The sequence below is a fragment of the Penicillium arizonense genome (assembly GCF_001773325.1).
Source record: "Penicillium arizonense strain CBS 141311 chromosome Unknown PENARI_contig001, whole genome shotgun sequence".
Lineage (NCBI taxonomy): Eukaryota > Fungi > Ascomycota > Eurotiomycetes > Eurotiales > Aspergillaceae > Penicillium > Penicillium arizonense.
Genome location: NW_019173278.1, coordinates 381,265 through 406,715, shown reverse-complemented (window position 1 = coordinate 406,715; position 25,451 = coordinate 381,265). Strand labels below are relative to the sequence as shown.

General features: G+C 50.2%; 10 protein-coding genes across 10 annotated transcripts; 4 read left to right on the top strand and 6 right to left on the bottom strand.

The window, feature by feature from the left end:
• Positions 1-2,455: 2,455 nt before the first annotated feature.
• PENARI_c001G06504 (uncharacterized protein) lies at positions 2,456-4,646 on the bottom strand (the record flags this gene model as incomplete). Its single annotated transcript, XM_022626648.1, has 3 exons — positions 2,456-4,094; positions 4,150-4,453; positions 4,511-4,646. 3 exons carry the CDS (start codon positions 4,644-4,646, stop codon positions 2,456-2,458), a joined length of 2,079 nt encoding a protein of 692 aa, XP_022493481.1.
• A 1,633-nt stretch (positions 4,647-6,279) lies between these two features.
• PENARI_c001G05263 (iron-containing alcohol dehydrogenase) lies at positions 6,280-7,640 on the top strand (the record flags this gene model as incomplete). Its single annotated transcript, XM_022626542.1, has 3 exons — positions 6,280-6,627; positions 6,702-7,208; positions 7,269-7,640. 3 exons carry the CDS (start codon positions 6,280-6,282, stop codon positions 7,638-7,640), a joined length of 1,227 nt encoding a protein of 408 aa, XP_022493395.1.
• Positions 7,641-7,715: 75 nt separating this feature from the next.
• PENARI_c001G11953 (MFS transporter) lies at positions 7,716-9,275 on the bottom strand (the record flags this gene model as incomplete). The annotated part of the gene is made up of 2 exons (XM_022627072.1): positions 7,716-8,001; positions 8,053-9,275. 2 exons carry the CDS (start codon positions 9,273-9,275, stop codon positions 7,716-7,718), a joined length of 1,509 nt encoding a protein of 502 aa, XP_022493629.1.
• A 552-nt stretch (positions 9,276-9,827) lies between these two features.
• On the top strand, positions 9,828-10,838 carry PENARI_c001G07545 (quinone oxidoreductase family protein; the record flags this gene model as incomplete). Its single annotated transcript, XM_022626725.1, has 1 exon — positions 9,828-10,838. The coding sequence occupies one exon, from the start codon at positions 9,828-9,830 to the stop codon at positions 10,836-10,838; it is 1,011 nt and encodes a 336-aa protein (XP_022493498.1).
• Positions 10,839-11,260: 422 nt separating this feature from the next.
• Positions 11,261-12,935, bottom strand: PENARI_c001G07916 (putative C6 transcription factor; the record flags this gene model as incomplete). The annotated part of the gene is made up of 2 exons (XM_022626760.1): positions 11,261-12,798; positions 12,887-12,935. 2 exons carry the CDS (start codon positions 12,933-12,935, stop codon positions 11,261-11,263), a joined length of 1,587 nt encoding a protein of 528 aa, XP_022493688.1.
• Positions 12,936-13,707: 772 nt separating this feature from the next.
• PENARI_c001G03848 (uncharacterized protein) lies at positions 13,708-14,845 on the top strand (the record flags this gene model as incomplete). The annotated part of the gene is made up of 3 exons (XM_022626432.1): positions 13,708-13,936; positions 14,032-14,404; positions 14,491-14,845. The coding sequence occupies 3 exons, from the start codon at positions 13,708-13,710 to the stop codon at positions 14,843-14,845; spliced, it is 957 nt and encodes a 318-aa protein (XP_022493452.1).
• Positions 14,846-15,068: 223 nt separating this feature from the next.
• PENARI_c001G12276 (nuclear import receptor PSE1) lies at positions 15,069-18,723 on the bottom strand (the record flags this gene model as incomplete). Its single annotated transcript, XM_022627098.1, has 6 exons — positions 15,069-15,276; positions 15,327-17,392; positions 17,442-17,873; positions 17,927-18,102; positions 18,180-18,402; positions 18,541-18,723. 6 exons carry the CDS (start codon positions 18,721-18,723, stop codon positions 15,069-15,071), a joined length of 3,288 nt encoding a protein of 1,095 aa, XP_022493407.1.
• A 748-nt stretch (positions 18,724-19,471) lies between these two features.
• PENARI_c001G12143 (CBS and PB1 domain protein) lies at positions 19,472-21,475 on the bottom strand (the record flags this gene model as incomplete). Its single annotated transcript, XM_022627085.1, has 4 exons — positions 19,472-20,296; positions 20,346-20,440; positions 20,493-21,366; positions 21,425-21,475. 4 exons carry the CDS (start codon positions 21,473-21,475, stop codon positions 19,472-19,474), a joined length of 1,845 nt encoding a protein of 614 aa, XP_022493828.1.
• A 672-nt stretch (positions 21,476-22,147) lies between these two features.
• On the top strand, positions 22,148-22,852 carry PENARI_c001G12436 (40S ribosomal protein eS26; the record flags this gene model as incomplete). Its single annotated transcript, XM_022627115.1, has 4 exons — positions 22,148-22,170; positions 22,353-22,431; positions 22,540-22,691; positions 22,747-22,852. 4 exons carry the CDS (start codon positions 22,148-22,150, stop codon positions 22,850-22,852), a joined length of 360 nt encoding a protein of 119 aa, XP_022493930.1.
• A 377-nt stretch (positions 22,853-23,229) lies between these two features.
• PENARI_c001G10866 (uncharacterized protein) lies at positions 23,230-25,416 on the bottom strand (the record flags this gene model as incomplete). Its single annotated transcript, XM_022626982.1, has 1 exon — positions 23,230-25,416. The coding sequence occupies one exon, from the start codon at positions 25,414-25,416 to the stop codon at positions 23,230-23,232; it is 2,187 nt and encodes a 728-aa protein (XP_022493134.1).
• Between the last annotated feature and the right edge of the window lie 35 nt (positions 25,417-25,451).

Below are 25,451 nucleotides of genomic sequence, written 5' to 3'. Positions count from 1 at the left end.
AAATGGCAATGGCGTTAGGTATTGCCACTTGTCCGCAAGCACGAACTACAGCACAGGCTAGCCTAGATCCACTTCTGTTGGATAAGAACCTTCGACATTTATGTGGCCTCTTTATCTTTATCAATAATTCGAAGATCTACCTCATCCATCAGACAGCGAAAGAATTCCTCATCACAAGGGAGAGCGAGCCGCCACAGCACATTGGATGGCGAAAATCCTTGAATCTCCATGAGGCTCACCAAATCTTTTCAAAAATATGCGTGACCTACCTAGATCTCAACATTGTCCAGGGAAACTACGATCATCTATCTAAGGACAAACTAGCCTTTGTGAAGAGCAATGTGCTGCTAGAATATTCTGCAACTTTTTGGATTGAACATGTGCGAAAGGCAAGAAGCTTGGCGATTGAGATCCTCCATATGGCGGCAAACTTGTGTGAAAGGAAACAGCTATATAAGTGGGCTCGTTTTGTGGAAACGCAATATTCGCACTTGTGCAGCCTGTTTACTCATGAGAAACAGCCAATCTTTTGGGCAACGAGGTGGGGATTGGAACATGTTGCGGGTGTGCTTTTAAGGGATCCAGAGATCAATATCACCAACGTCTTGCACGAAGCCGCAGCAGATCAACTCATAGGAGACACAGTCATATGTCTCCTACTTGACCAAAGAGGAGATGAAGTTATTATCACTGATGATGTAATTCAAAAATCCGTTGAGAACAAAGCAAGGGGGCTTCCAACTTCTCCTAGCTCGAAGAGGGCACGAAATCAGGATCACCGAGAAGATATTGCAAAAAGCTGCAGAAAATACAGGGAGCGGGTTCTCTATCATTAAACTTCTTCTGGATCAAAAAGGAAACGCCATCAAGATCACGAGTACGGTGATGAAATCAGCCGCAGGGAACACATGGGATGGTTCAGACATCATCGAATACCTCCTAGATCGAGGAGGAGTTGAACCGAAAATTACACCGAGAGTTATCCGAGCGGCCTTGGCGAATGATCCAAAAAGGGACATGATAGTACATCTCCTACGTTCAAGGAGTTACAAATATACTTATATGATCAAAAAAATGATGCCACTATCCGAAGGTCGTCAGCGATGCCGCGCGAATGGCGCTAGCAAATGGGACAGATGGATGGGCGAGTACAAAGTTTCAAAGAGGAGATGAAATTGAAATAAATGTTAACTTAAGTGTAGATTGGTCTTCCTATATGATTATATATTCATGCTCATAGCATATATTATCCTGAACACAAGACCTTAATGCGCTAATCACTTGAACGTCACCGCTTCGTGACTTCACTGAATTTGGTGGTCAGTTAACCTAAAGTCCAATGAGTCATTGTCATTAGACCATACTGTACTAGAACGTTGAGTTCTCTTCTAGGTATGGCAAATAGTTGTTTTGCACTAGTGGCTTGGCAACGGGGCCGCAGAATAGAAAAGCAATGCTTGGGGTGGAAGCTGATTTCGCTACCGACTGTAAGTCTCCGTTCAAAAACGCGCTAATTCCTTCATGCAAGGATCTCAAACTAGATCGGGCGCAGTACTGAGACACTGCGGTCTTCCAAGGCCAATAAACAATCTCCGGTTGGTGTCGAGAATCAATACCCTAGCGATCAACGGACATATCAAGAGCCATTCTTCCACGTCGCTCCCCCTTTTGCAAACTAGGAATGTAAGTGGGTTCCTGAGTGTTTCAAATACTTCGGCGCTGTCGTACCAAAATCGTCAGTAGTAGGCCGACAGTCGAATTGTCACCATAACGAGTAATTACATATGTCGATCGGTGCTCAACTATACGTATTATCATTTTGCTTGGTTAGGAATTTATGAGATAATTTCTTTAAACACCTTCCTAACGCAGGAGACCAAGCGATAGCGATTGTCCCCTGGCTGCTTCTGGGCATACAACTCTTCTTCTCACCACTTCCAGGCATTGCTTTGTACAAGATTTAGATCCTTTGTGATATTGCGAAGGTACTCAGTCACTACAGGAAAGCCTCAGAGCGTTTTTTTTTTTTTTTTTTGCCTTACTTCTGCCTCTCTTTTTCCACCGCTTTTTTTTTGCCCGTTTTCGACTGCCTAGGGTTGTAGTCGGTCAAGAATTGTGGGTTAATTAGTGGGAGTTTGAAAGGACTTATGGCGTACGACTGTAGGAAATGAGAAAACGTAATGATGTTCGATCGAGGTGAAGATGGAAATGACGACAAAGTTGTCAGGTCAAGTGATTTAAAGTTCAAGGCCGAGTTTGAAATTGACATGCAAACATATCAGAGCACAAAACTCCTACAATCATGCTCGAAACAGAAAATAATGTCGAACGACAATGCATCCACAGTAACTTGGTATTCGTGCTATGGAGTTTGATTGTATACGTGAATGTACCAACCTACCTCTTGAAGCTAGTAGCCAAGCTCGAGCCTACTCGAGACAAAGAATATCAACAATCAGAACCGCAAATCCCAGCCGATCTGAGGCCCAATATTAGGTAACTCATCTGCAACACTTTGCACGTCTTTATCTCCACGACCACTCAAGCACACGACGATATCCTTCTTGGGTCCCAGCTTCTTAGCGGTCTCGATAGCACCCCACACCGCGTGAGAGGTCTCCAATGCGGGGATAATACCTTCAAGCTGACTTAACAATCGGAAGCCCTGGAAAGCCTGTGCATCAGTGGCTGACAGGAATGTCGCCCGGTTGCTCTCCTTCCAATGCGCTAGCTCCGGTCCGACTCCAGGGTAGTCGAGTCCTGCGGAAACGGAATGAGTGTTGGAGATCTGGCCATGTTCATCCTGTAGAATATAGGTCCGAACACCATGCAGGACTCCCACAGAGCCGCCACTTAGTGTGGCTGAATGTCGCGTCGTGTCTAGGCCATCCCCACTAGCTTCCACACCAACTAGCTGAACAGAGGGATCATCAGAGAAGGGATAGAACATTCCCGTCGCGTTCGAGCCACCTCCTACACAAGCAACCACGGCGTCGGGGCTCTTGCCAAGGTCTCGTAGCTGGCTCTTGGTTTCCTCTCCGATCACACACTGGAACGTGCGAACAATAGTCGGGAATGGATGAGGTCCAAACGCAGAGCCAATAATATAATGCGTAGTGTCCAGACGAACAATCCACGCGCGGAAAGCTTCGTTGACTGCATCCCGGAGGGTACGCGATCCCGATTCGACGGGGATAACGGTTGCACCCAATAAGCGAATCCGGAAGACGTTCAATGCCTGTCGACGCACATCCTCCGCACCCATGTAAATGGTACATTTCATGCCGAATTTAGCGCAGACGGTGGCGGTGGCAACGCCGTGTTGGCCTGCTCCCGTCTCGGCAATAATCTCCGTTTTACCAAGTCGACGAGCAAGGAGGATTTGACCCAAGGCATTATTGATCTTGTGGGATCCCGTGTGATTCAAGTCCTCTCGCTTGAGCCAGATGTTCGCTCCGCCAGCATGCTCGGTCAGCCGCTGAGCTAGATGCAAGCTGGATGGACGGCCCATGTAGGGATAGTATGATTTGAACTCGGCCCAGAAAGTCGGATCGTTGAGAGCAGTTTGGAAGCTGGCATTCAATTCATCAAGACAAGTGATCAAGGCCTCCGGGGCATACTGACCACCAAAGGTACCAAACCGGCCGGAGTTATCAGTAGTAGTAGCTTCCTCGACAGCCAGGCTGGGTGCAATTGTCTCTGGCGCGTGAGGAGCTGTAGTGATCAATGTACCCCGATCGACCTTTCTCTCCGTGATCTGCGAGCAATAGTCCTCAATAATTTGAGCGGCTTGGCCAGCTGGGGCATCACTTAGGACCGTAATCACTTGACTGCCAATAACGGCGCCATCAGCGATAGAGGTCACGCTCAGGAAATGCTCGCGAGTGCTAATACCAAAGCCAACCGCCACAGGGACATTGCCCGAGAGCTCCTTAACGCGCTTAATAAGAGTAGGGAGCTCTGTGCTGAGAGTTCCAGTAGCACCGGTTACGCCCATGCGAGAAACGAGGTAGATAAAGGAGTCGGCCATCTGGCAGAGCGTCTTCATGCGGTCCTCCGTGGTAGAGGGTGCGATCAAAGGGACGTAGGAGAGACTATTTTGAGACGATCAGCATATGCCACCAGCTCCGAAGGCTTTCAATTACATACCCTATTTTCGTACAGTCCTTGCGGAATTGAATTGCTTCCTTCAGAGGGAGATCGACGATGATGAAGCCATTGACTCCCACCTCTTTGCAATCTGCGAGGAGTTTGGATTCCCCGTAGCGCAAGATCGGGTTATAGTAGCCCATGAAGAGAACCGGTGTTTTAAGTCCATGGTGACGGGCATCGCGGACCATTTCCAACATCGACGAGACGGTAACGCCATTTTCTAGCGCTTTCAAATTGGATTTTTGAATGGTCGGGCCGTCTGCAATGGGATCGGTGAAAGGTAGGCCAAGTTCGATAATATCTGTACAATTTTAGTTGTTTATTTGGATGATTGTTCTCGATTGTTGAAATGACTCACCCGCTCCTCCGGCCTGCATCCCCAGCAAAATGTCCCTGGTTTCCTCCACACGAGGGAAGCCGGCCGTCACATAGGTGACCAGTGCCGGACGGCCTTCCTTCTGGCATTGGGCAAAGGTCTGTCGAAGATGTTCCATGGCGGGCAGAAGGGATGGAAAACGAGAAAGCCGAAGGATGAATGAGATAGATAAAAGCGGATCTGATCTTCGGAAGTGTTCCGAAGGCCAACCACCCCTACTTTTCTAGTGGAGCAGCCCAGCAGTATCGGCCAGCTACTGAGCCTCAGATTGGCTCAATCACAAAGGCCCGAGCCGCTTGCCCAAGACTTTTCCGCTAACCCTAATCCAGCCCTAGATAGGACTAGCGTTAATGCAGCACAAGCATATCTAGTTCGACTCCCTTGCAAAGTTCTATCTACTGTATAGATAGCACTGGTGGCGTAGACTATTTAAATTCAGCTAGTTTGTCAAAAACCCGATCATAATCAATGTGCTTAGTAACAACCTACAGGCGTCTTGAAACACCATCGCCAGTGTAGCAAAGCTCAGAGAAAAGAGGGAGAATAGGATTAATGAACCCATGAAACTATCTACCCTACCGTCCTGAGTATGGTAAGAGCTGGCTAAGATGGCAGCTAACTAGGAGAAATAAGGCAGCTGCCCTGTGACAGCCAGATCTGGGGTTTTGCTGTAACTGGTACCAGCTGACTTGTGGTCCTAAACCGAATTTCCGCCTTCGTTGCCCTTGAGGTTGCACCAAGAATCTGGCCAATGGCTTGAGAAAAGTGAACTTGCATACCAGTCTCGTTGGCGACATAGACCTGTTCCTCTCTGAGGTCACTGGATTGTAGGCGGTGATCAATCACAGTTTGTGGTCAACGTCCAGACATGCTGGCCGCGACATCTTTTCGATATTGGGCCATTGTGACACATCTCCGATGTATTTGATGTCCTGTACTTCTGATGCTGGGGTTGTGTTGGGCGCAATGAGAAGCATGTGGAGATCATTTCGAATTGCCTCTTTGGGAAGGATCGCATGTGGTTGTGAAGACATAATGACGGCTTGAGACGAAGAAGGGCTCTAGTCAGTTACAGAGTAAGCTTCACATAAAACACCCTTGGATTTGGCTGACAAATGAGATGAGGAGACGAAGAAGACAGCGAAGAAAATAGGAAAACCAACTCGTCAAGGACGATCATAGTGTATGCCTCACTCTATTGTGAAGCAAAGGTAATTCTTAAGCCTAGAGGAAAGTGATAGGAAAGTTTCAGGAAGATAAGAGGAAGAGGCTGAGAGGAAGGTGAGAGGAAAATAAAATAAAATGAGAAAGTTGAATGTAAGCTAGCAGTACTAACAAGTATTTCTAATAGTAGAAGTCTGCCCGGGGTAAGTTTCTCCAAGTATTTCGATCCCTATAGACTCTTTTCTTATCGTGGCGATAATGTCTAGTGCCTCGACATGTTGTGGTATTGCCTAAGGCTATATAGTTCTCAAGGGAAAGTTAGCCGGAAACCTTACCCGACTTACGCATGAAAGCATAAGACCCCGCAGCCCCACGGACTCATGATATAATCAACCTCCGTCTGGTATTATTAGTTCTTACTTCTTACATGCATCTTTGAGATCACTTTTTTGGCCGATTTCGAAAAGCCTCAAGTCTTCTTAATTCTCAGCTCAACAATTAGCTCATCCCTTCGCCTCCTTCTTCGCCCTCTTTAAGTCGCCCCCCCAGTTTCAATATTACACCTTTTCTTTCAACAGTTCATCAACATGTCTCAGGAAACTGTCCGACCAGCGTTTGAGGGCCGTGAACGCCCAATAATAGCTCACGGCGTCTCTTTCCCTACAGCTGTAGCTCGCCACACCGAGGACATTTTCAATGCCTCTCGCGTGTATGTAATCTGCTCTAGGACCTTGGCACATACCACCGAAACATTGGGACGATTGACTGCTACTCTTGGCCCAGACAAGGTAGTTGGTCGTCGAATTGGCATGAAGAGCCATACACTATGGTCCGAGGTGCTAGAGATTACTGCGGAGGCTAGAGCCGCCCAGGCAGATCTCATCTTGACGATTGGAGCGGGCAGTTTGACCGATGGTGCGAAGATAATTGCACTAGTGAGTCTCTATCTTTCTCTTCTTCTGTGTGAACACTTTGTCGAAGGTCAAAAAACATGTTAACATCTCCCCAGGCCCTCGCAAATGAAATCCGCACTCCAGAAGAACTGGGAACTCTCGCAGAAGGTCCAAACAAGCGAAAGGATATCAAGACACCAACCGTGCCTATCATCTCAGTGCCAACATCCCTCTCTGCCGGCGAGTACTCCAACTTCGCAGGTGGCACGGAGGACAGCTCAAAGCGTAAATACAGCTTCCAGCCACCAATTCGTGGACCCGAGCTGGTAATCCTCGACCCAGAACTGGCCCAAACCACTCCGGATTCCATTTGGCTCAGTACAGGCGTGCGGGCTGTTGACCACTGCATAGAGACGTTGTGCGCTGTGGTGGGTACAACGACGTCATCGGACGAGCTGGCCCAGCGGGCATTGAGCTTGTTAGTTCCTGGCTTACTACGCTGCAAAAAGGATCATGCAGATCGTGAGGCGTATTTACAATGTCAGCTTGGGTCAGTTGAAGCTATGGCAGCTTGTACGAGCGGGTCGATTGAGTTGGGTGCTAGTCATGGCATTGGACATCAGGTATGTTACTTATCCTTAACTCTCTTTGGATTTATATGATAATGATTCTATTGAATTTAGCTCGGCCCACTTGGTGTCGGTCATGGCGAGACTAGCTGTATTCTTCTGCCGGCCGTGTGCAAATACAATGCCAAGTACAATGCGAACCGGGATCAACAGGACAAAGTGCGCCAGTTCTTGATTAAAGATCCCGTCGTGTCGCAGGTGCTACGTGCACGGTCACTTGATGTCAATGCATCTGATCTAGGTGATATATTAGATGCTATCATTCGTGAGCTGGGAATGCCTCGGACTCTGGGTGATGTCCGAGTTGGTCGCGACCAATTGGATGGATTGGCGGCAAACAGTCTGCACGACCGGTGGTGCAAGACAAACCCGGTGCCTTTGAAGGAAAAGTCTCAGGTGTTGGAGATTTTGGAGATGGTTGTTTAGAGGGAAGTAGGCAAGAATCGCATGAGTTTTTTCTTTCCATACATTAGAACCAATCACTAGACGTGATGGCCTCTCTCACTCGACAGCTTTTCTGGACTTGGGCCAAGTTACGATCATGAATAAAATCGCAATAATAGAGCCAAGTCCTGCTAAACCCACCCCGATATAAGAAGCACCCCGATATCCCTTGAGCATATCTGAGCCATCAGGGTCCACATATCTCTCGACTGTGCCTGCATATCCGAGACCGAGAGCTATGGAATAATTCACAACCGTATTTACCAGTGAGCCGGCCACTCCTTGATGCTCTCGCGGCATAGAATTGCTGAGAATCAATGTCCCAGAAGGGAAAGACATGTCCCTATTATGCGTTAGCTGTGAAACATTCGCTGCGATGATGTTGTCGACTTACATTCCCCAAGGAGTGATTAGCATGATCAAAAATGCATTGGCCCAATAGGTCTGACCAGGCGGTATAGTGGCCAAAAGGGACAAGCCGATCGTGAATGCCAGCATTGCTGCAACCATGATGAAACTCGGTGGTACCCGGCTCAAAAGAAGACCAGTTATAACAGCGGCGGTTGCACCAGAAGCAGAGGCTCCTGCCCATTTTGCAGTAACCAAAAGTCCACTGTTGTGCTCGATGGTTTCAAGGAAGTTGTAGTAGTAAAAGACCAAAATCCCGAAACTCGACCATCCCGCCGCCATGCAGCCGAGAACCCAGCCAACTTCGCCCTTGAATACTGAACTCGGGAGAAGTGGGTAGGCAGCTCTTCGCTCGACGATCGTAAACACCACAAGAAATAATATCCCGACAATTAATAGAGCATAGGTGTATGGTACTCTCCACCCAACCACTGCAGCCTGATTCCACGCAAAGTTGATCAGCACAAGACCGCTCACACCAGTGATAGCACCAAGCCCGTCCAGCCGAGCAAAGGTTGAGCCCTCAGTCTTCTCTGTCTCTTCAATCTCATCACGAGGAATAAGCACAAACCCCAAAACTGCAAAACAAAAACAAGCAATACCCATAATCCAATACCCCCACGGCCACCAAACACGCTCAGCAAGCAACGAACAAAACGTAGCACCGAGCGTAAATCCACCAGGAGCAGTAGCACCAAAAAGACAAAAAACCATATCCTTCTTCAAGCCCGGCGCATAAGTCCTCCCAAAGATAGCAACGGCATTGGGCAAAAGCAGCGCAGGACCAATCCCCTGGAAGGCTCGACAACAATCGAAGAAGATCTGATTCGACCATACGGCAAAACCGCCAAGAAGGGACCATATCCCAAACCAGGTAAAACCAATGATGAAGAGGAGTCTGTGGCCGTATGTGTCGCCCAGTCTGCCGGAGACGAGGATGAATGTTCCAACTGTTAGGCTGTAGGCTGCCGAGGACCAGGTCAGATCTCGAGGTGGTGTGTTGAAGGTTTTGCCTATGTAATGGAGCGGAGCTATGGATAGGGAGAGGCCAGCTTGGGTCATTAATTGGGCGGCGCAGACGACTGCTATGAAGGCTGCTTCTTTGACCGGTGATTGGTGTTTTGTGGGTGTTGATGGTTTGGTTTGGGGTTCTGGGTCGGATGCTGGCGAGGGAGGAGCCTCATTATCCTTGAGTTCTAACTGAGACATGGCCGGCATTCGGTTCTTGCTATGTGTCACTAAGTCAGATTAGAGAGTTGGACGATATTTCGTTCAATGCGATTTTGCTTACCAGTGATGATACTGCCAGCAACAATCCTCCTGCTTTTGGGAATAGAAAACGAGCAAAAGATAAGTAGCAAAAGAAGTGGGAATAGAGCCTACAAGAGCGAGAATAATGTTGAAACGATACGCTGGTATCGATGCTGATGGTGTCGAAAATTATGCCCAACAAACTCTCGACTCTCTAACGCGAATTTTGATGGTTTTTTTGGAGAAACAAAGCCTAGCAGCATGGGACCATGATTCACTAAATATTCGTCTTAAACAACCTTAATTGACCGGCCGAAACAATCGATGGCAATCACGTATACTTTTCCTGCCGCAGGGCCCGCGCGGCCCGCGGGCCGATACCGCATCGCCATCACGTAGTTATAGATCAAGAACATAGACGATTGCCTCGCTTTCGGAGAATATAAAGGATAATAACACCACTCACTGTATCAATTGATCTTTCTTCGGCCTCTTCAATCTCCGTCCAAAATGTCCAAAACAATGAAAGCCCTCCAAATAACCCGCTCAACAACCTCATCCCCAACACTATCACTGCAAACACTCCCAATCCCACCCCTCAAACCGGGTCACGCATTAGTCAAAATAAACTATGCATGTATCCATCCCTCCGACCGCCTGAACGCCCAAGGCCTCTTCCCATCAACGACCCTCCCACGTATCCCAGGCCGAGATTTCTCCGGCACGGTGGTAGAGATATCCGAAACCGACACAACCAACACATCCAAATCCTGGATCGGAAAGCAAGTATACGGCACTAGTGGATCAAGTCTCGGCTTTACAAGTGATGGTTCCCACGCGCAATATTGCCTCATACCACACGAAGCCTTGGTCGAGAAACCATCCTCTCTATCCGCACTGCAAGCCGCGACAGTCGGCGTACCGTTTACCACTGCCCTGATCTGCCTGCAAAGAGCGCAGGTTAAACCCAATGATATAGTTCTTGTCCTTGGTGCCACGGGCGCGGTGGGGTCGACTGCTGTGCAAATTGCACGGGCTATGGGGTGTAGGCGGGTATTGACTGCTGCTCGGAGGGCGCAGGCTACCAACCCTGATATCCTTTTGTCGGGGGAGAACCCGGCTGCAGAGCTTACTTTGCGACTTGTGGAATTGACTGGTGGGGAGGGTGTTGACGTTGTTGTTGATACTGTTGGGGATGTTGCGTTGATGGATGCTGCTGTTGAGTCGTTGGCGCGGAAGGGGCGTTATGCTTGGATTGCGGCGCCCCGGGGTGATGTTAGTAAAAAGGTGTCGTTTGATATCTTCCAGGCGTATCGAAAGGAGATTACGCTTGTTGGGTGTAATTCTGTTAGTCCGACTATTGGGGATGCGGCGGGGTTGTTGCGGTCTCTTGAGCGGTGGATTGAGCAGGGAGTGTTATGTGCGCAGGATGAAGGGTCTTTTAGAACAGTGAGGATTGAGAATTGTGTTGATGAGGGTTATGGAAGGGCTGGGGAGCAGGTTGTCATTGAAATGGAATGAGATATTGGAAATAAAACAGAGGCCATAATTCCTTTCACGCACCCACCTTTATATGATCTAGACGATCAACCCGAGGCACTCGGAATGGGCAAAAAAGAGGCGAAAACAGAGAGTGTACAGATATATGTCCCCTGTTGTAGCCTAGTGTCGAGAGATTCATCCCAATATAGATAGAGCGATGTTAAATAAACTGCTGTTACTTTCAATATCCACGGTACGTATACTTTGTGCCTTACTGGAATCAAAGTGAGCCTACATGCCTAGAGCGTGCAGATTCACTTCAATTTCAAACAAGGCACAAAGTAGACGGTGGACATTAGTAAATTAATATAACGCCTTCCCTAATACCGTTAGAGAGTAGAGCGAGGGTCCATTTATCATAAAGGGCAGTCTATTTCATACAGCCCTATAGATAATGTGAATCAAGTAAGAAAGTCCATATTTAACATGAAATCAAGATCAACGGGATGTTGATCATATGAGAATGAAGTTGAAAAGTCCAGATCTTGTGGCAGGTGAGAATCCGGACCTTCCACTGCATCATCTGAAGCGGATGGTCCAACAATGCCCTCCAAGATTTCAACACCCTTGCGCCTTCGATCTAGCGAAGCTCGCACAAGGTTTCGGGCAGTAACTAGAGCTTCAGTGGCCAGATGAGTTTTCAGATGGTCCACAATAATTCCTAAGGTATCCATGGCGTTGGATAAATTTGCGATACTGGCATGGGTATCAATGGCCAGAAGAACGCAGACGAATTGAAATACGGTGCTGATGACATTCCACCATGGCTGGTTTTGACTCGCAAGCGCACGAGCCGCGGGTAAAGCAGATATGCCCGTGGAGATCACCTCATCGAGCAGGCTTTGTCGTAGACTTGGCTCTAATAGACGAAGGCGGCGATAGATAGAGAAGACCAGATCTGCTCGGACGAGAACAAGAAAATCGTGATCGGCAGGTGTGTCTGCTAGTTTCTTAATAGCCGAAGAGAGATCCTGTATTGTCGCTGCAGAGTCCGCACCCATCGGAGTCAGTGGTACAGCTTCAACGAGACTGCATAAGCGGGGAGTGAAATCCCCCGCGTGATTTGACAGGGCTAAAGCATTCTGGGCTGGGAAGTCCAAGTTCATGACCGATCGGCCGTATTCGTATGCTATGATGACATGCAAAGAATGTGCAACCCGTGCGGTCCTTTTCACAATATCCGACCGTTCCGGCGTGGAGCCTTGAACGCCCTTGTTGGTTGTCAACATGACGAACTGTGGTGCTTGGTTCAGCCCTGTCGCCTCGACGAGATGCATGGTGGTGCAACTGCAGATCCAAGCTACATGCGGTCGAGTGGTAGCGCGGATGTAGATTGTCCGTAAGATCCATGCTGCTATTTGGTCTATGGATGGAAACCGGCCAACAATAGGATCCTCTAGGATTTCTTTCGCATGCAAGATCAACCACATTTCTTCTTCTTGATCTAATGATCCATTAAATAACGAAGCGAGTGCGACCACACCACAGACAATAGCCTCGAAGTCAAGGGTTTGTGGTTGACCATGCCAGTGTGTTTCGCACCGCTCGTAGAGATGGTCCTTGTCGAGGAATCCAAATACGGGATGGATGGTGGCAAAGAAAAATTCCAGCAGAGTTCTTGCTGTATTCCAGGACATCCGTTTGGCAAGTTGAAGGCTGGCTATTGAATCAGGCTCCTTTCGGATACCAGTGTGATAGCCGAAAGAATGCAGTCGCGGAGGCTTCGCCGCTTGCACCTCTAGTCCCACGCAGAGCGGGAAGGCAACAGAGGAGTACTTGCCGATGTATCGTGATTTGGTGGAATCAAGAATGCCCGAAGGAAAGGATGAGGTACCCTTGAGGTCGGGCTCAGACACAGCTGCTTTGGCCTGCGACCTGGATGGCCCTTGGACTGCTTTTGTTGGACCGGTAGAGTCATAGTGGCAGTCGTAGCCATATCCTGTACAGGTGTTACATGGCAGCTTTCCGTCACATTTTCTTTTTCGTTGACGACAGGCCAGACAGGCTCGATTTGATCTTTGACGGACTGGGCGCAATGCAGACATAAGTGTAGGTCAAAAGGGTGAGGTTGAGCATTCCGGCCCCACACGAACATGATGTCCCTCGACTTTAACGTTAATTTTAACTTATAACTTACCTTGATGTTCAACTTTACCACCTACTCCTTTTTCGTCCATTGAATTGTCAGAGTGGTCTTATTGCGTTTCTCATATTATTTATAGATTTCAAGTTATAAGTGTGTACTTTGACGTCTATGTGCATGATAAGGGCGATTTCTGAATCTCAAGCTGTCGCAATATATGAGCGATTTGCCACACAATTCCAATAAATCATCAAATATCGCAGAAATCGGATCGACGGGGTTGCCATTCTTTGGCTTGAACTATGTCTAGGTTGGTGTTCGAGCCCAGTCGGCTTGTTCTCTTTGGTTTTCTCCATTCTCCCAATTTTCTTTCCGTTCCTTGTAGCGATCTCACCTCGGGGTATTGCTCCTCTATAATTTGTATCTCTTCTTTGATTCGAATCTCGGTAGAGAAGATAGATTGGAGTGCTTCTTCCAAAGATCGCACCTCCAGCTTAAGATCGATGTATGATCCTAATATTATGTTGGTACTTGTGCATATAGGTAGCGGCCAAGTATCACACTATGTGCTATATGCCCCTGAAGCACTCATTGCCTCCAAATATATATAGATCACACTTCGTATTCAAGATTGACGCAATCCGGATAAAGTCTTCACCTATTGATAAGCAACCCCGCACCCCACAGTATACTTAAGCTCGAAATCTGCCACATCCCGAGGTCTACATCTGCATCTGCATCTACATCTACACTTGCATCTACACAATGTCTCTCGCCAAGAACATCCTCCTCTTCGGAGCCACCGGAACTATCGGCTCATTCATCCTTGACGCCATTCTCCCCGTACGCGCCCAATTCAACCGCGTCGCAATCTTCACTTCCCCGCATACAGCCGAAACCAAAGCCGCGCACCTGGAGAAGCTGAAGCAGCAGAATGTCGAGGTTATCATCGGTAGCGTAGAAGACGAGGAAGCTATCAAGGCCGCGTATGAAGGTCTGAACCTCCCATTGTCCCCCATATACCAATCCCAATATATCAATCCCAATCCCAATCCCGCCTCCAATGACATAGATACTAACAACCCACAGGAATCGATACCGTAATCTCAGCCCTAGGCCGCAACACCTTAGCCCAACAAATCCCCCTAATCCGCCTCGCAGCCGCCAGCCCAAGCGTGAAATGGTTCCTGCCCTCGGAGTACGGCACAGATATCAAATACGGGCCCGCATCCGCGCACGAGAAGCCGCACCAGCAGAAACTGAAGGTGCGCGCGTATATCGAGAATGAGGTTTCGCGGGATGATCTGTCATACTCGTATGTTGTTACCGGTCCGTTTGCGGAGATGTATTTGAACCTTGTGCCTGGGCTTGAGGAGGCGGGGGGTTGGGATGTCCGAGGCCGGAAGGCGGTTTTGCTTGGGGAGAAGGGGGATGAGGAGATTAGTTTGACGACTATGAAGGAGTGAGGCTTTCTTTTCTTTCTTGACTTTTAATCTTCCTTTGAAGGTTGTTATATGGCTGAGAGACCATTGACTAACTATCTCCTAGTGTCGGGACCCTCGTTTTGAATACCCTACTCCACGCCACAGCCGAGACACGTAACTCTGCTCTGTGTGTGAACTCTTTTACGACGACTCCGGATAAGATCCAGGCCGAGTTTGAGCGGCAGACTGGGCAGAGGTGGGAGTCTGTTTCTCGGACTTCGCTGGCGCGACTGCGCGAATTGGAGACGCAAGCTTGGGAGGCTGGGAAGCCGGCTGCTACTGTTTTGACGCTGCGGCGGATCTGGACTGAGGGCGGGACGCTGTATGCAGAGCGGGATAATAGGGCAATTGGGGAGCCCCAGGTTATGGGGTTGGAGGAGGTGGTTGCGAACGAGATTGCGCGGGTGTCGAAGCTGTAGATTTAATATGTGCATATACATAGAAAAGACTACAAATGGATTATGAAAAGTGTTGCAGTGTCTCCGACGTCTGAAGCTCATGGCATTCATAGGTACGAGACAGGAATTAACGAAACGTTTCAGGATTCGGGTAACAAGTCAGATTTCACATGATTGGGGGAATGATTCGGGGAAGATAAAAGAAAATTGGGCAGAGGAATCGGATACAGCTAAAGTCCGAGCTCTACTGGAAGAACTTTCGCACGCGCTCCTGGCTGGCTGGGTCGACGGAAGCCAGGATCTGGTCGGCGTTTGCGCCTGTGGCTGCCACCAGTTGCTTGGCAGATGTAGCCACGCGTTGAGCAGTCTGGCCCTGCAGGGTAGAAGCCTGGAGCGCCTGCACGATGAATCCGAAGACGCGGTCGGCCTTAGCGAAGACAGCGGGGTTTTGCCTGTTATTATGTTAGCTAGGAATTCTTAAAAATGGGAGGGTGATACATACTGGTCAATCAACTGTGCGATGAAAGAGTAGGCGTAAGGAGCAGCTTCCTCATCGAAGGTGATGGGAAGGGTCTCAATCCAGTTGGTGACAACGTCTTGAGGAGCCGCAACCTTGGAGGCGTTGTAGTGGAGGATCTTGGCGATACTGGCGGAAGCGTTCTCGGTGGCGAAGACATTTTCCTCTGTGCGGGATTGGGCGTGCTGCGTCACCTGGAACAGGCTGGGGAGACTGGCAGCAACAAAGTCGCTCCAGGCGGCACCACCCTTCTGGGCAGCAACACCGACTCCGTAAGCGGCGGCTTGACGGTTGGCGGCATTCTCATCCTGCAGACCAGAGGCCAGGGGCTGCATGATGTGGTCCTTGAAGGCCCACGACTCTTCGCCGCAGAACTCTAGGACATCATCCATGATGCAAAGAGCCCATTGGCGTTGTGTGGGGTCCGGGCTTGTGATGAAAGCATCGTAGAACTGGATGAGCTGTTGCCAGGTCGGTAGGAAAGAAGTGCCCTGGTTCTTGAAAATGGTGTGGAAGGCCTTGTTCATATCGCTGAGCAAGTTCTGGTCATCCTCGATTGCGTATTCGTAGTCGAGGTTCTCCTCGTCACCTTCTTCAAGCTCGGCCTGCTCCTCCAACCGTTGCTTGACGCGCATCTGGTAATCCTCCAGAGTTGACTTGGCGGAGTCGATAAAGGCCTGCATGTGCTGGGCGTTGAGGCAGTTTCTGCCAACAACTTCCACGGATTCATAGAAGCACTGGTACATCTCGGCCAAAGTGTCGACAGTGGGCTCGGCGCTCAAGACCTCGATGATCTTCTCTGCAACCTTGTTCCACATCTCACCGAAGCCTGGTGACTGTTGACCGTGTGCCTTCTTGTAGGAATTGAGCAGCTGAGGAATGAGCTTGGCGGCCGAAACACGAACAGGGTCGTGGAAGAAGAAAGCAAGACCGGGAACGGCGATCTTCTCCATAGTCTCCATAACATAGGGCTCGAAGTTCTCCTCGAGAATTTGAGCGTAGATGGTGATCAATTCAATGGCGGTGTTCTTGTCCTCGAGAGCACTGGTCTTGATTCCAATAATCTTGCCCTTAAGAGGGACCAATTCCCAGCCGTCGTCCTGCTCAACCTGCTCGATCTGGTCCTCGTCATCGAGGAGCTGAATATCGGCCTTGGCGGCAGCAACAGTCAGGAGAGGAGGCATAACACCGGGCAAGTAGGGGACAAAGTCACGGCCGAGGACACGGCACATGCGGCCCCAGCAGTGGAGAAGGTATTGGGATTGAGGGTCATCAGCATCCACGATGTTCTGCTGAATGTTACCCAGAATCTGCACAAGGTTCAGGGCATCCTGGCCCATCTTCTCCTTGCCAACAGCCAGGGCGATCAGAGTAGCACACTCCATGGCCTTGGCACGCAAAAGGCGGTATTCCTTGCCTTGCTCCTCCTTGAGGACGTTAAGCAGCAACGGCATCAGGGTAGTGTAGTACTGGTCGAAAGCGTTCTCGGCGGAATCGGCAATGGTGGCAATGGTTGACAGGGCCTGCTCTTGAAGGTAACGCTTGGGGCTGCGCAGGAGCTCGAGGAGGTGGCTGAGAAGGTTGCCGAGGTAGGGCTCCAGGGTACTACGCTCGGCCTCCTCGCAGAAGTTGACCAGAGCGGCAGCAGCGTGGGACTGCACACGGGGCTCGGAAGAAGCGAGAACGGGGATGATGTTGGTCAGAACAATCTCGTGGTACTTCTCCTGCATAGTACCAGCAAAGTCGGTACTCATCTGACCGAGAGCGTTGCATCCGGCATATCGAACTCGGGGGTGGGCATCCTGAAGAGCGGGAACAACAAGGGCCAGAACCTGATCCAGTTCACCGACCATCAGATCACGGCAGCCTTCTGAGATGGCAGAGATGGCCATCAAAGCGGCGTGGCGGTCGCGCCAGGCAGTTGAAGACATCATGCGGGGAATCCAGGAGAAGGCGGGCTGAAGAATGGCTTGTCCACCGAGCTTGTTGGCCAGGCGATCCATGCACTGCTCACCAGCAATGTGGTTAAGGTCGCTTTCCTCGGGTTCAAGCTGGAACAGTTAGCTTGCAATGTAAAGACAAAATGGCTGGCACTCTTACATCCTCAGAGGCGTTCCACTCCTCAGCATCGTCATCATCCGCACCAACATCGGTCATCAAGCTCAGACACTGTGTGACCATTTCCTGTGCGAACTCGGTCTCCTTCTTACACATGTTGGGAGCGTAATCGGCAAAGGTAGCCATGAGCTCCAGTGCGTTCTGGCGAACCTGGTCACTGAGCTCTTTGTCGGCGACAACGCTGATGCTAAACTTGACGAGGTTGTTGAACATGGACTTGAACATCTTGGGGCTGATTTCCGCCAACTCAATCAGTGCGAGCAAGGCCGAAGAAAGCTCCTCGCTCTCAGAGGCTTCCTTGAGAGGAGGCAAGATGTTGAGAAGGTCGGGCACGAGGCCAAAGAACTTCGGCTGGGACTTTTTGGAGATCGAGCGGAACAATGAAGCAAAGGCTTCCATGGCGGCAATGCGGACCTGGGAACATCGTCAAACTTGTAGTTCGAAAGTATACATGTGAAATGACATACGGAGATGTTATCATCCTTAAATCCCTTGGTGAATACCTCCACGACTGCTTCTTCGTGCTGTCTCTCAATGATACCGGGGGTGGTAGTGAAGATGCGGTATGCAGTTTCCCGCAGGCCGGAGTCGGGGTTCTGGCTGGCCTGGAAGAGCACGGCGAGAAGTTCAGGCCATTGCTCACCTATTAATCAAAGTTGAACCGTCAGAAACCAACGTCCATCATGGTCATAGTCACGGAAAGGGTCCATTTTCGCATACCATTGTCGGTGTATTGCCGAGCCACCTCGGCCAGGGCATCTCCAACCTTCTTGCGCACATCGGTGACGGTCTCGCTCGTCAAACAAGCAACGAGCTTCTCGCGGATAGCAACACGCTGCTCATTGGGCAGGCTAGAGAAAACCTCCTTGGTGTCGCCCGATACGGGATCCTTGCGAGCCTTTGTGGCGATTCTGCGGAAAAGCACAGCGGAGAAAGCACGCGTCTATCCGGAGAATTTCAGGTTAGCGTCGAGTAATCACTCAGATAGGTATAGAGATGGCCTCCATTCGGGATCCAGGTCGTTTACAACGGCCATCCCTTCAAAAAAACCACACCCCTGGAGTCAGGTCGTCCAACTTACTAGTGTCTCTTCAGCACCTCCCAGTTGCTCTGCCAGGCCCATGAGCAGGACATCTGGCCGGTTCTGCACCCAGTCATTGTTGAGTTGGTCCTCCGCCTGGGATCTGACGGTATTATCGGGGGTGCTCAAGGCGCGGAGCAGCTGCGAAAGCGCGGTGTGGACTTCGGCGGGAAGCAAGGACATGTTGGGCGTGTCTGTTCCCAAGTTCCAGACAATCCAAGCAACCCAGTTCTTTCAACCCTCTTAGATGTAGATTGGTGGGGGTGGAGGGGTGTTAAGAAGGGGAGGAGTTTTGTTTTTGGTGGGGCGGGGAGGAAGGTGAAAAAGCAGAATTTCTGATTAGGAGAGCGATTGATGGCCCTTGGGGAGTGTAGAGAATGGTGCCCAGCGAAGCATGACACAACGAGAAAGGTACAAAGACGGTCAAAGTCCGTTAAGCCTCGGACTGTTCTACAAGGAAAACTACATCTACCTACTTTCATCTCAAAAATTAAAAAAAAAACCATAGTGACGATGTTCATTGTCGGGCGCTAAGTCCAATGCGGTAAATTTCAGGCAATCAGGCCACTATATTTCATACAAAGAGCCGGGGAAGTTCTGATATTGGATATGATACTGGGTTAACGGTGTGTTTTCGTAGATGGACGAAAGGTAAAATTACGAGATCATTTATTTGACGTCTTTTCGAACAAATTATTTGCATTGAAGGCTAAACGAAGGCCGCAAGTGGTCATAACACGAACAGCGGTATCTAAAGGCCACACAGAATATCAATATTAGAAACAAACGGGTATGCAACAATCGAGAGTCGAGAAGCTATGACTCATGACTCTGATCTACTTCAAAGTTCATGAAATCCCGGGATGAGGCAAATCTGGAGAAAGAGTGAAGTATTGAAGGGGAGTTTTAGAGGGACAATATGCCAGGTTATTTACCGGCCGCTGGGGCGGCTGAGAATAAACACACCGGCAATGACTGCAGCCAATGTAACAATAGCACCGGGAAGTAGCAAGTCATTGGGGACACCTGCGATCAATTCCTTCTCTGGGGAGTGGGAGGGCAAGGACTGCGAGCGGGGCTTGGGCGCAGGGGATTCTTCCGAGACTTGATCGACAACGCTCTGCTCCTGAACAGGAGTCATAACTGGAGCCGGAGCCGGAGCCGGTTGAGGCTCAACGGTAGCAGGGATGGGTGGCTGAGAAGGGTCGTGAACGAACAGGTCGACCTTGTCGCGGTGGGTACGGCGGGCCAGATCAATAGCATCTGTCATATCCTGGTCCGTTGTGATGGAGACGGTATCACCCTCGTTGTCCATGTAGCTAAGGGCATATCCAGTATTGCTCAGGGTGCCTTCCTCAACGGTGGCCTCGCCACCAACAGCCTCGAGTTCCTTGCCAAGCTTTGCTGTGACCTGCGATACAAGAGCGGTGACACCGTCGGTGGTGAGCACATTGACACGGTGCACTCGGCCGCTGGGGGCCTTGAACTTGAAGGGGAAGGGAGTAGCATGGTCCGCTGGGTTGTGCTGAGAGACGACTTCGGAGTGCTCATCGCCGTGATGCGAGGCAGAATCATTAGGGAGAAGGCTGTTGTCGTAGCCTGAACGGTTGAGATCGGGGCTCATGACTGAGCGGTGTGGGGTATGCGGCTGGTGGCTCTGACTTCCAGAGACCATAGAGTCAGACTCGTGGTCCATCGACAACCAAAACTTGTTCCAAGCGGGACCCTCATCGTCCTGAGTTGACATGGTGTTGATCTACACTCGGTTAGTAAGTTATCCCCTCCAATGTCACTGTAGAACATACCTGCTCAAGAGTGGCGTATGTGAGCTTCAGCACGTCGACCATTCCAACGATCTCGCCACCCTCGTTCATCACGGGGAGGTTCAGGTAGTGGCCATCTATTGCAAAGTCAATGTCAATGATCCAAATACATGGGGTGAAATAACTGACCATGCATCTTGCGAAGAGCGGCTTGAATGCTCATATCCGACGGGGCAAAGTCGGGGTGAGGAGTCATAACACGGACGACACTGCAGGTAGCAGGGTCAAGGCCGGGGGCAATGACACGGAGAACAATGTCCTTGCTGGTAAAGATACCGGTAATAGATCCCTGGTCCTGGACGAGCAGGGCAGTGGTGTGATGCTCCTTCATGAGAGCCGCAGCATCCTTAACGGTGGTTCGAACGGAAACAGTGACTGGCGGCATGCCATCCAAAACTGTCTCAAGGGTTGGGCCGGACATCTTTGAGCGCAGTGCCTCAACATATTGGATGACCTGCTGGGGCTGGCTGGAGCCGAGCTCTGTTTGCACACCCTCCAACGCGTCGTACAGCTTGCGAGACGAGCTGTAGGCGCGCTCGAGCTTCTCCATGGCATCATAGAAGCACTTTGTAATATCCAAAACACCAGAGATATCCTGATTCTCGTCCATGACCGGCAAATGTCTGAAACCCTTTCGCACCATGAGATCGAGCGCATCGGTAGCACTGGTATCCGTTCGCGCGCACAGGGGGTTCTTGGTCATGATCTCCGCGACAGAAACCTCGCGAGCCTTGAGGCCCATTCCAATAACACGGAAAGCCAGATCCTTGGCAGTGAAGATACCAGCAATGCGCTCATTGTCGTCGGTAACCAAAACACAGTCCTCTCTCTTAGCAGCCATCAGCTGAGCGGCCTCTGCGATGCTGAGGGAAGGCTTGATCTGGAGGGCCTGGCTGGGCTTCAGGGCGAGCACGGTACCGGGAGGGGCTTTGCGGGAACCTCTTGATTTCGTCGGGGCGTTCCTCTTCTTGTTGAGGTCGGCTTCCATCTTGCGGCGGATAGCCTGGGAAAGTCAGCCTATTGCTCTGATAAAACACTTGAGCAGCTCCGGTATGACGTACCTCATCACGCTTCGACTGGTTCTGTCGTTGTCTGCTACTGGCGGCGCTCATGGTGCCACTTCCAACGTCGCTGGACGGGGTATGGGTGGTAGCTGAAGATTCTGGACGGGGTCGAGGGATGTGGGAAGCACTGGAATCTCCTCCAAAGTCGGGCAGCCTTCCTCTGCCGATCGTCTTATTGGGTGTTCCCCGAAAAGTGCCCGTGGCTGACATTATAATGCCCAAAGGGGAAACTCGCAACCAAAAATTGAGGGAAGGGGGAATAGGGCGAGACAAACAAGACAAGGATGTCAGATTTGTGAGACCAGGTATGAGAAGAAAAGCAAGGAGAATACCAGGGAACAGGCGGAAGAAAAAAGGGCAGTCAATAGTCGATCCCGACAGGGGTGTCCGATGCCCACGGGAGTAAACAGTAGTGAATGACCTGCGGTACTATTCGGGGGCACTAGTCCCAACCAGGCTAGATTGAGACATGTTGGTCATGCCCCACGTGATGGCCAAAATGAGGGCCTGATCTCGACACCTGACCACCAAGGCTGTTAAGCACGTGATCCATCTCGCTTAAGGGCTTAGGGCTACCCGCACAACGCAATCCAATCCATCCCGAACGAGACTTGTGTGTGAGCGAGCTTCGACAACCCACTCCCGACAAGTCAACCGTACGCTACCTACCCCCTTCACCCAAAGATCATTACCTGACCGTCCACAGAACAAACCGTCAAAATGGTCAAGAAGAGGGCGAACAAGTAAGACCAACAACCCTCCTCGGCGAAGAAGTATCCCATTCAACATCTCCGCAATGACGAACACGCACATACAATTCGAACATCGAAACCGCGACTACCGCACATTGCCGGAAGACAAGAATGGGAGACTGGATTCGACCGATTTGCAACTATAGGGGCAAGAGAACTAATTGATTTCTTAGCGGTCGCAACAAGAATGGCCGCGGCCACGTCAAGCCTGTGCGCTGCTCCAACTGCGCCCGCTGCACCCCCAAGGACAAGGTACGCACGCATTGTGGTGGTCTTCCTGATCCCTGAATCTATCATCACCTCTCGACCCTCGATCCTCGATACCTCGATCTCAACATCCATACTAACAACATCATAAAGGCCATCAAGCGGTTCACCATCCGCAACATGGTCGAGTCTGCCGCCATCCGGGATATCTCCGATGCCTCCGTCTTCGCCGAGTACTCCGTCCCCAAGATGTACCTGAAGCTCCAGTACTGCGTTTCTTGCGCCATCCACGGCAAGATCGTCCGGTTCGTGCAACACAACCCTCGCCACTTTCCCCAACTATATACTAATCTCTCTTAGTGTCCGCTCCCGTGACGGCCGCCGCAACCGTGCTCCCCCTCCCCGTATCCGCTACAACAAGGACGGCAAGAAGCTCCAGCCCCCCTCTGCCGCTAAGGCTCTGTAAGGAGGTTCAATTTCGTTCAACGAACAAAATAAAATGAAACTAGTTTGAAATGAATTCTTTTATTTTGTCTTCACTCTTCTTGTCGACCGGATTGCAGGGGGTGAATGCTCGGTCCCCACAACTGCCGGCCATGCTCCTACGTTGGCAATGCAAAAAAGCACGAAAGAGATGGTTCAACCGTTTAGTGAAGACAGTTGAAGTGTCTTCTTTGTTTATTCGGTATGCATGAGCCCTTTGATGACGGCTTGTTATGACTGGGAGGAAGGAAGGTTCATAGTCTGAATAGGACTAAGAAAACATCAAAAATTCCTACAACTCATGTTCAATGACGTAGATGCATGGTAGTTCTGGTGCTGGGTATCTCTTAAGTACAAAGTTCATGGGTACAAGTATCCCTTCTCGAAATGGTTCCCATACATGTCGACCATTCCGGTCCGCATGTTGGGTTTTGGGTTCCGCACAACCTTTACCTCCCCTTTCCAATGGCCTTCGACAAAGTTCGTCAGAGAGATCTGCGGTGTTGATGGAGAAAGACTGGAAGTGCTGGTGCCAAACGTGCTCCGCCGTCCTCTCTCAAGGCGAACCACATGCTCATACTCTGCCTTTTTGGTACGACGGAACGCCGCAAGCTCCGCAACAAGATCAAGAGTTTGTATCTGCTGCTGTTTACTCTTTTCAGGTTTCCCTGATGGCCTCGGGGTGTTTATGCTACTTTGTGACGGATGACGCCTAAGACGCGGAGAATCAGGCGAACGAGCCGAGTCATCATCCGGCATAAGCGAGACCTTTTCGTTTAGCACAGCCATTGGGAAGTATTTACCCGGATCATTCTCGGGAATTCCGCACTCTTCTTCCCCAAAGAAACTAAAATCATCAACTGCAGCAGACCAGAGGTTCTCTGAATCACGGTCACCGGTGCTAGAATGTCCAGTGCCATTGTATTGGTTTCCGGGTTTCCATGAAGTCAACTTTGTATCGACGGGTGTGATTTCGAGGACTAATCGCCGTAAACCAAAGAGAGATCGTGATCGTTGTTGTTCGGCTCGCATGCGTGCTTGTCCCGGTGGAAGAGAGTAGTCTGATCCTGCTTGTAGGGTTGCCAGCAAGGATTCATTGGAGCAGGCAGTGATAAACCGTATGAGAGCTGTGATGATTGATGAGTTGGGTGCCACGTGAGACGGTACATCTGTCAAAACCAGAGTTTCCATATGGGGAATATGCGATGGGTGGAGGTAGGGAAACCGGCTTTCTTTCCCTCCTTGGAGTGGGATTGATTTGTTTCGTGGTCTCTTGGCCAGCAATTCTTGGATTCTTTTTGCTCTCGGATCATCTGTTGATATCGTGGAGCTGCATTGCAATGTCCGGAGAGAGGAACTGGTGGCCATTGCGAATTCTGACATTGAGATAGATGGCGACGTGTTTCCCCCAGTCCTCTCGGGGAAAGATATCCCTGCCTCAGAGGGGCCTAGCACGATACTACCATTTGTATTGCGTATTGGGATGGGATGCACGACTTCCGGCGCAAAAGCCGATCCACGTCTGGCTGACGGTGGCTCATCCTCATGCGTCGTCGGCTCTTGAATCTTAGGCAAAGTTGGGGCCGGGCTCATTGGCTCGTCAATCGACGTATCAGCCAGTTCAAAAACAGGTCGTGTCTCTTCAGGTAGCTCATGAACCTCTCGAGATGCGTCCAATTCAGCAGGGTCGTCAGCTTCAATAGGACTTTCCTGTGCTGGAAGCTCCGGTAAAAACTGGGCCGTCGGTGCAGCATCTTTGGATGGTGGTTCTGCAGTGAGAACTGCGTGGTGTGCTCGAAAATAGACCAAATTGTCTCCTGCGACTTTTCCTAATAGTGGCACTAGCTTTTCAGCTCCCGGGTACTTCTCTCCAAATTTTAGGGGCTTGTGTGCCACATCTGGAGTCTTGAGGGTACCAAAATCGAGAGCGTGCAGTCGAGAAGAGGCTAAAAGGCTTGCCACACCTTCTACCGAAATCTGATTCCCTGTGATGTACAGATGAGTGATTCCCGTATGTGGTAAATCCTCAACCCACGGGTGATATGAGACTGGTTGGGCGAGAATTTTCATGAACTGCTCATCTAGATCGGGGCGTTTGAAAAGGTCCGAGCCAGACCCGTAGAGTATAGACTGCGAGACAGGATCTGGTGAAGTCCCAGTGCGTCTTGGTCTTGGCTGGGCCCTGCTATTCGGAGGGAGGAAAGAGGCCTCCATCAAAGAGCGGACCGCCATATCAGTGAGCATATTGTCCCTCAGGTCCAGACAACGGACCCGTTGTCCAATTGCATTGGCTAGGAATTCGGCGTCATTGTCCTTTAAACCGATGCCGCGTAATTTCAACACTTGAAGATACTCAAGTTGGGAGAGCGAGCATAGAACGCCACGATCTCGCGCAGGTGTGGTATATGAGAGGTCAAGGTAGACCAATGTGGGGAACAAGAGAAGAGTCTCGGCAAGGCTTGTAGAAGTTGTGTTTGGTTCACGCTCGGCCAACAACAGACGTATATTGTAATGGTTGGATCTCTGATTGTTTTTCAATGCGGTCATTGCATGATGATCAAAAAATGGCAGCTTTGAAACCA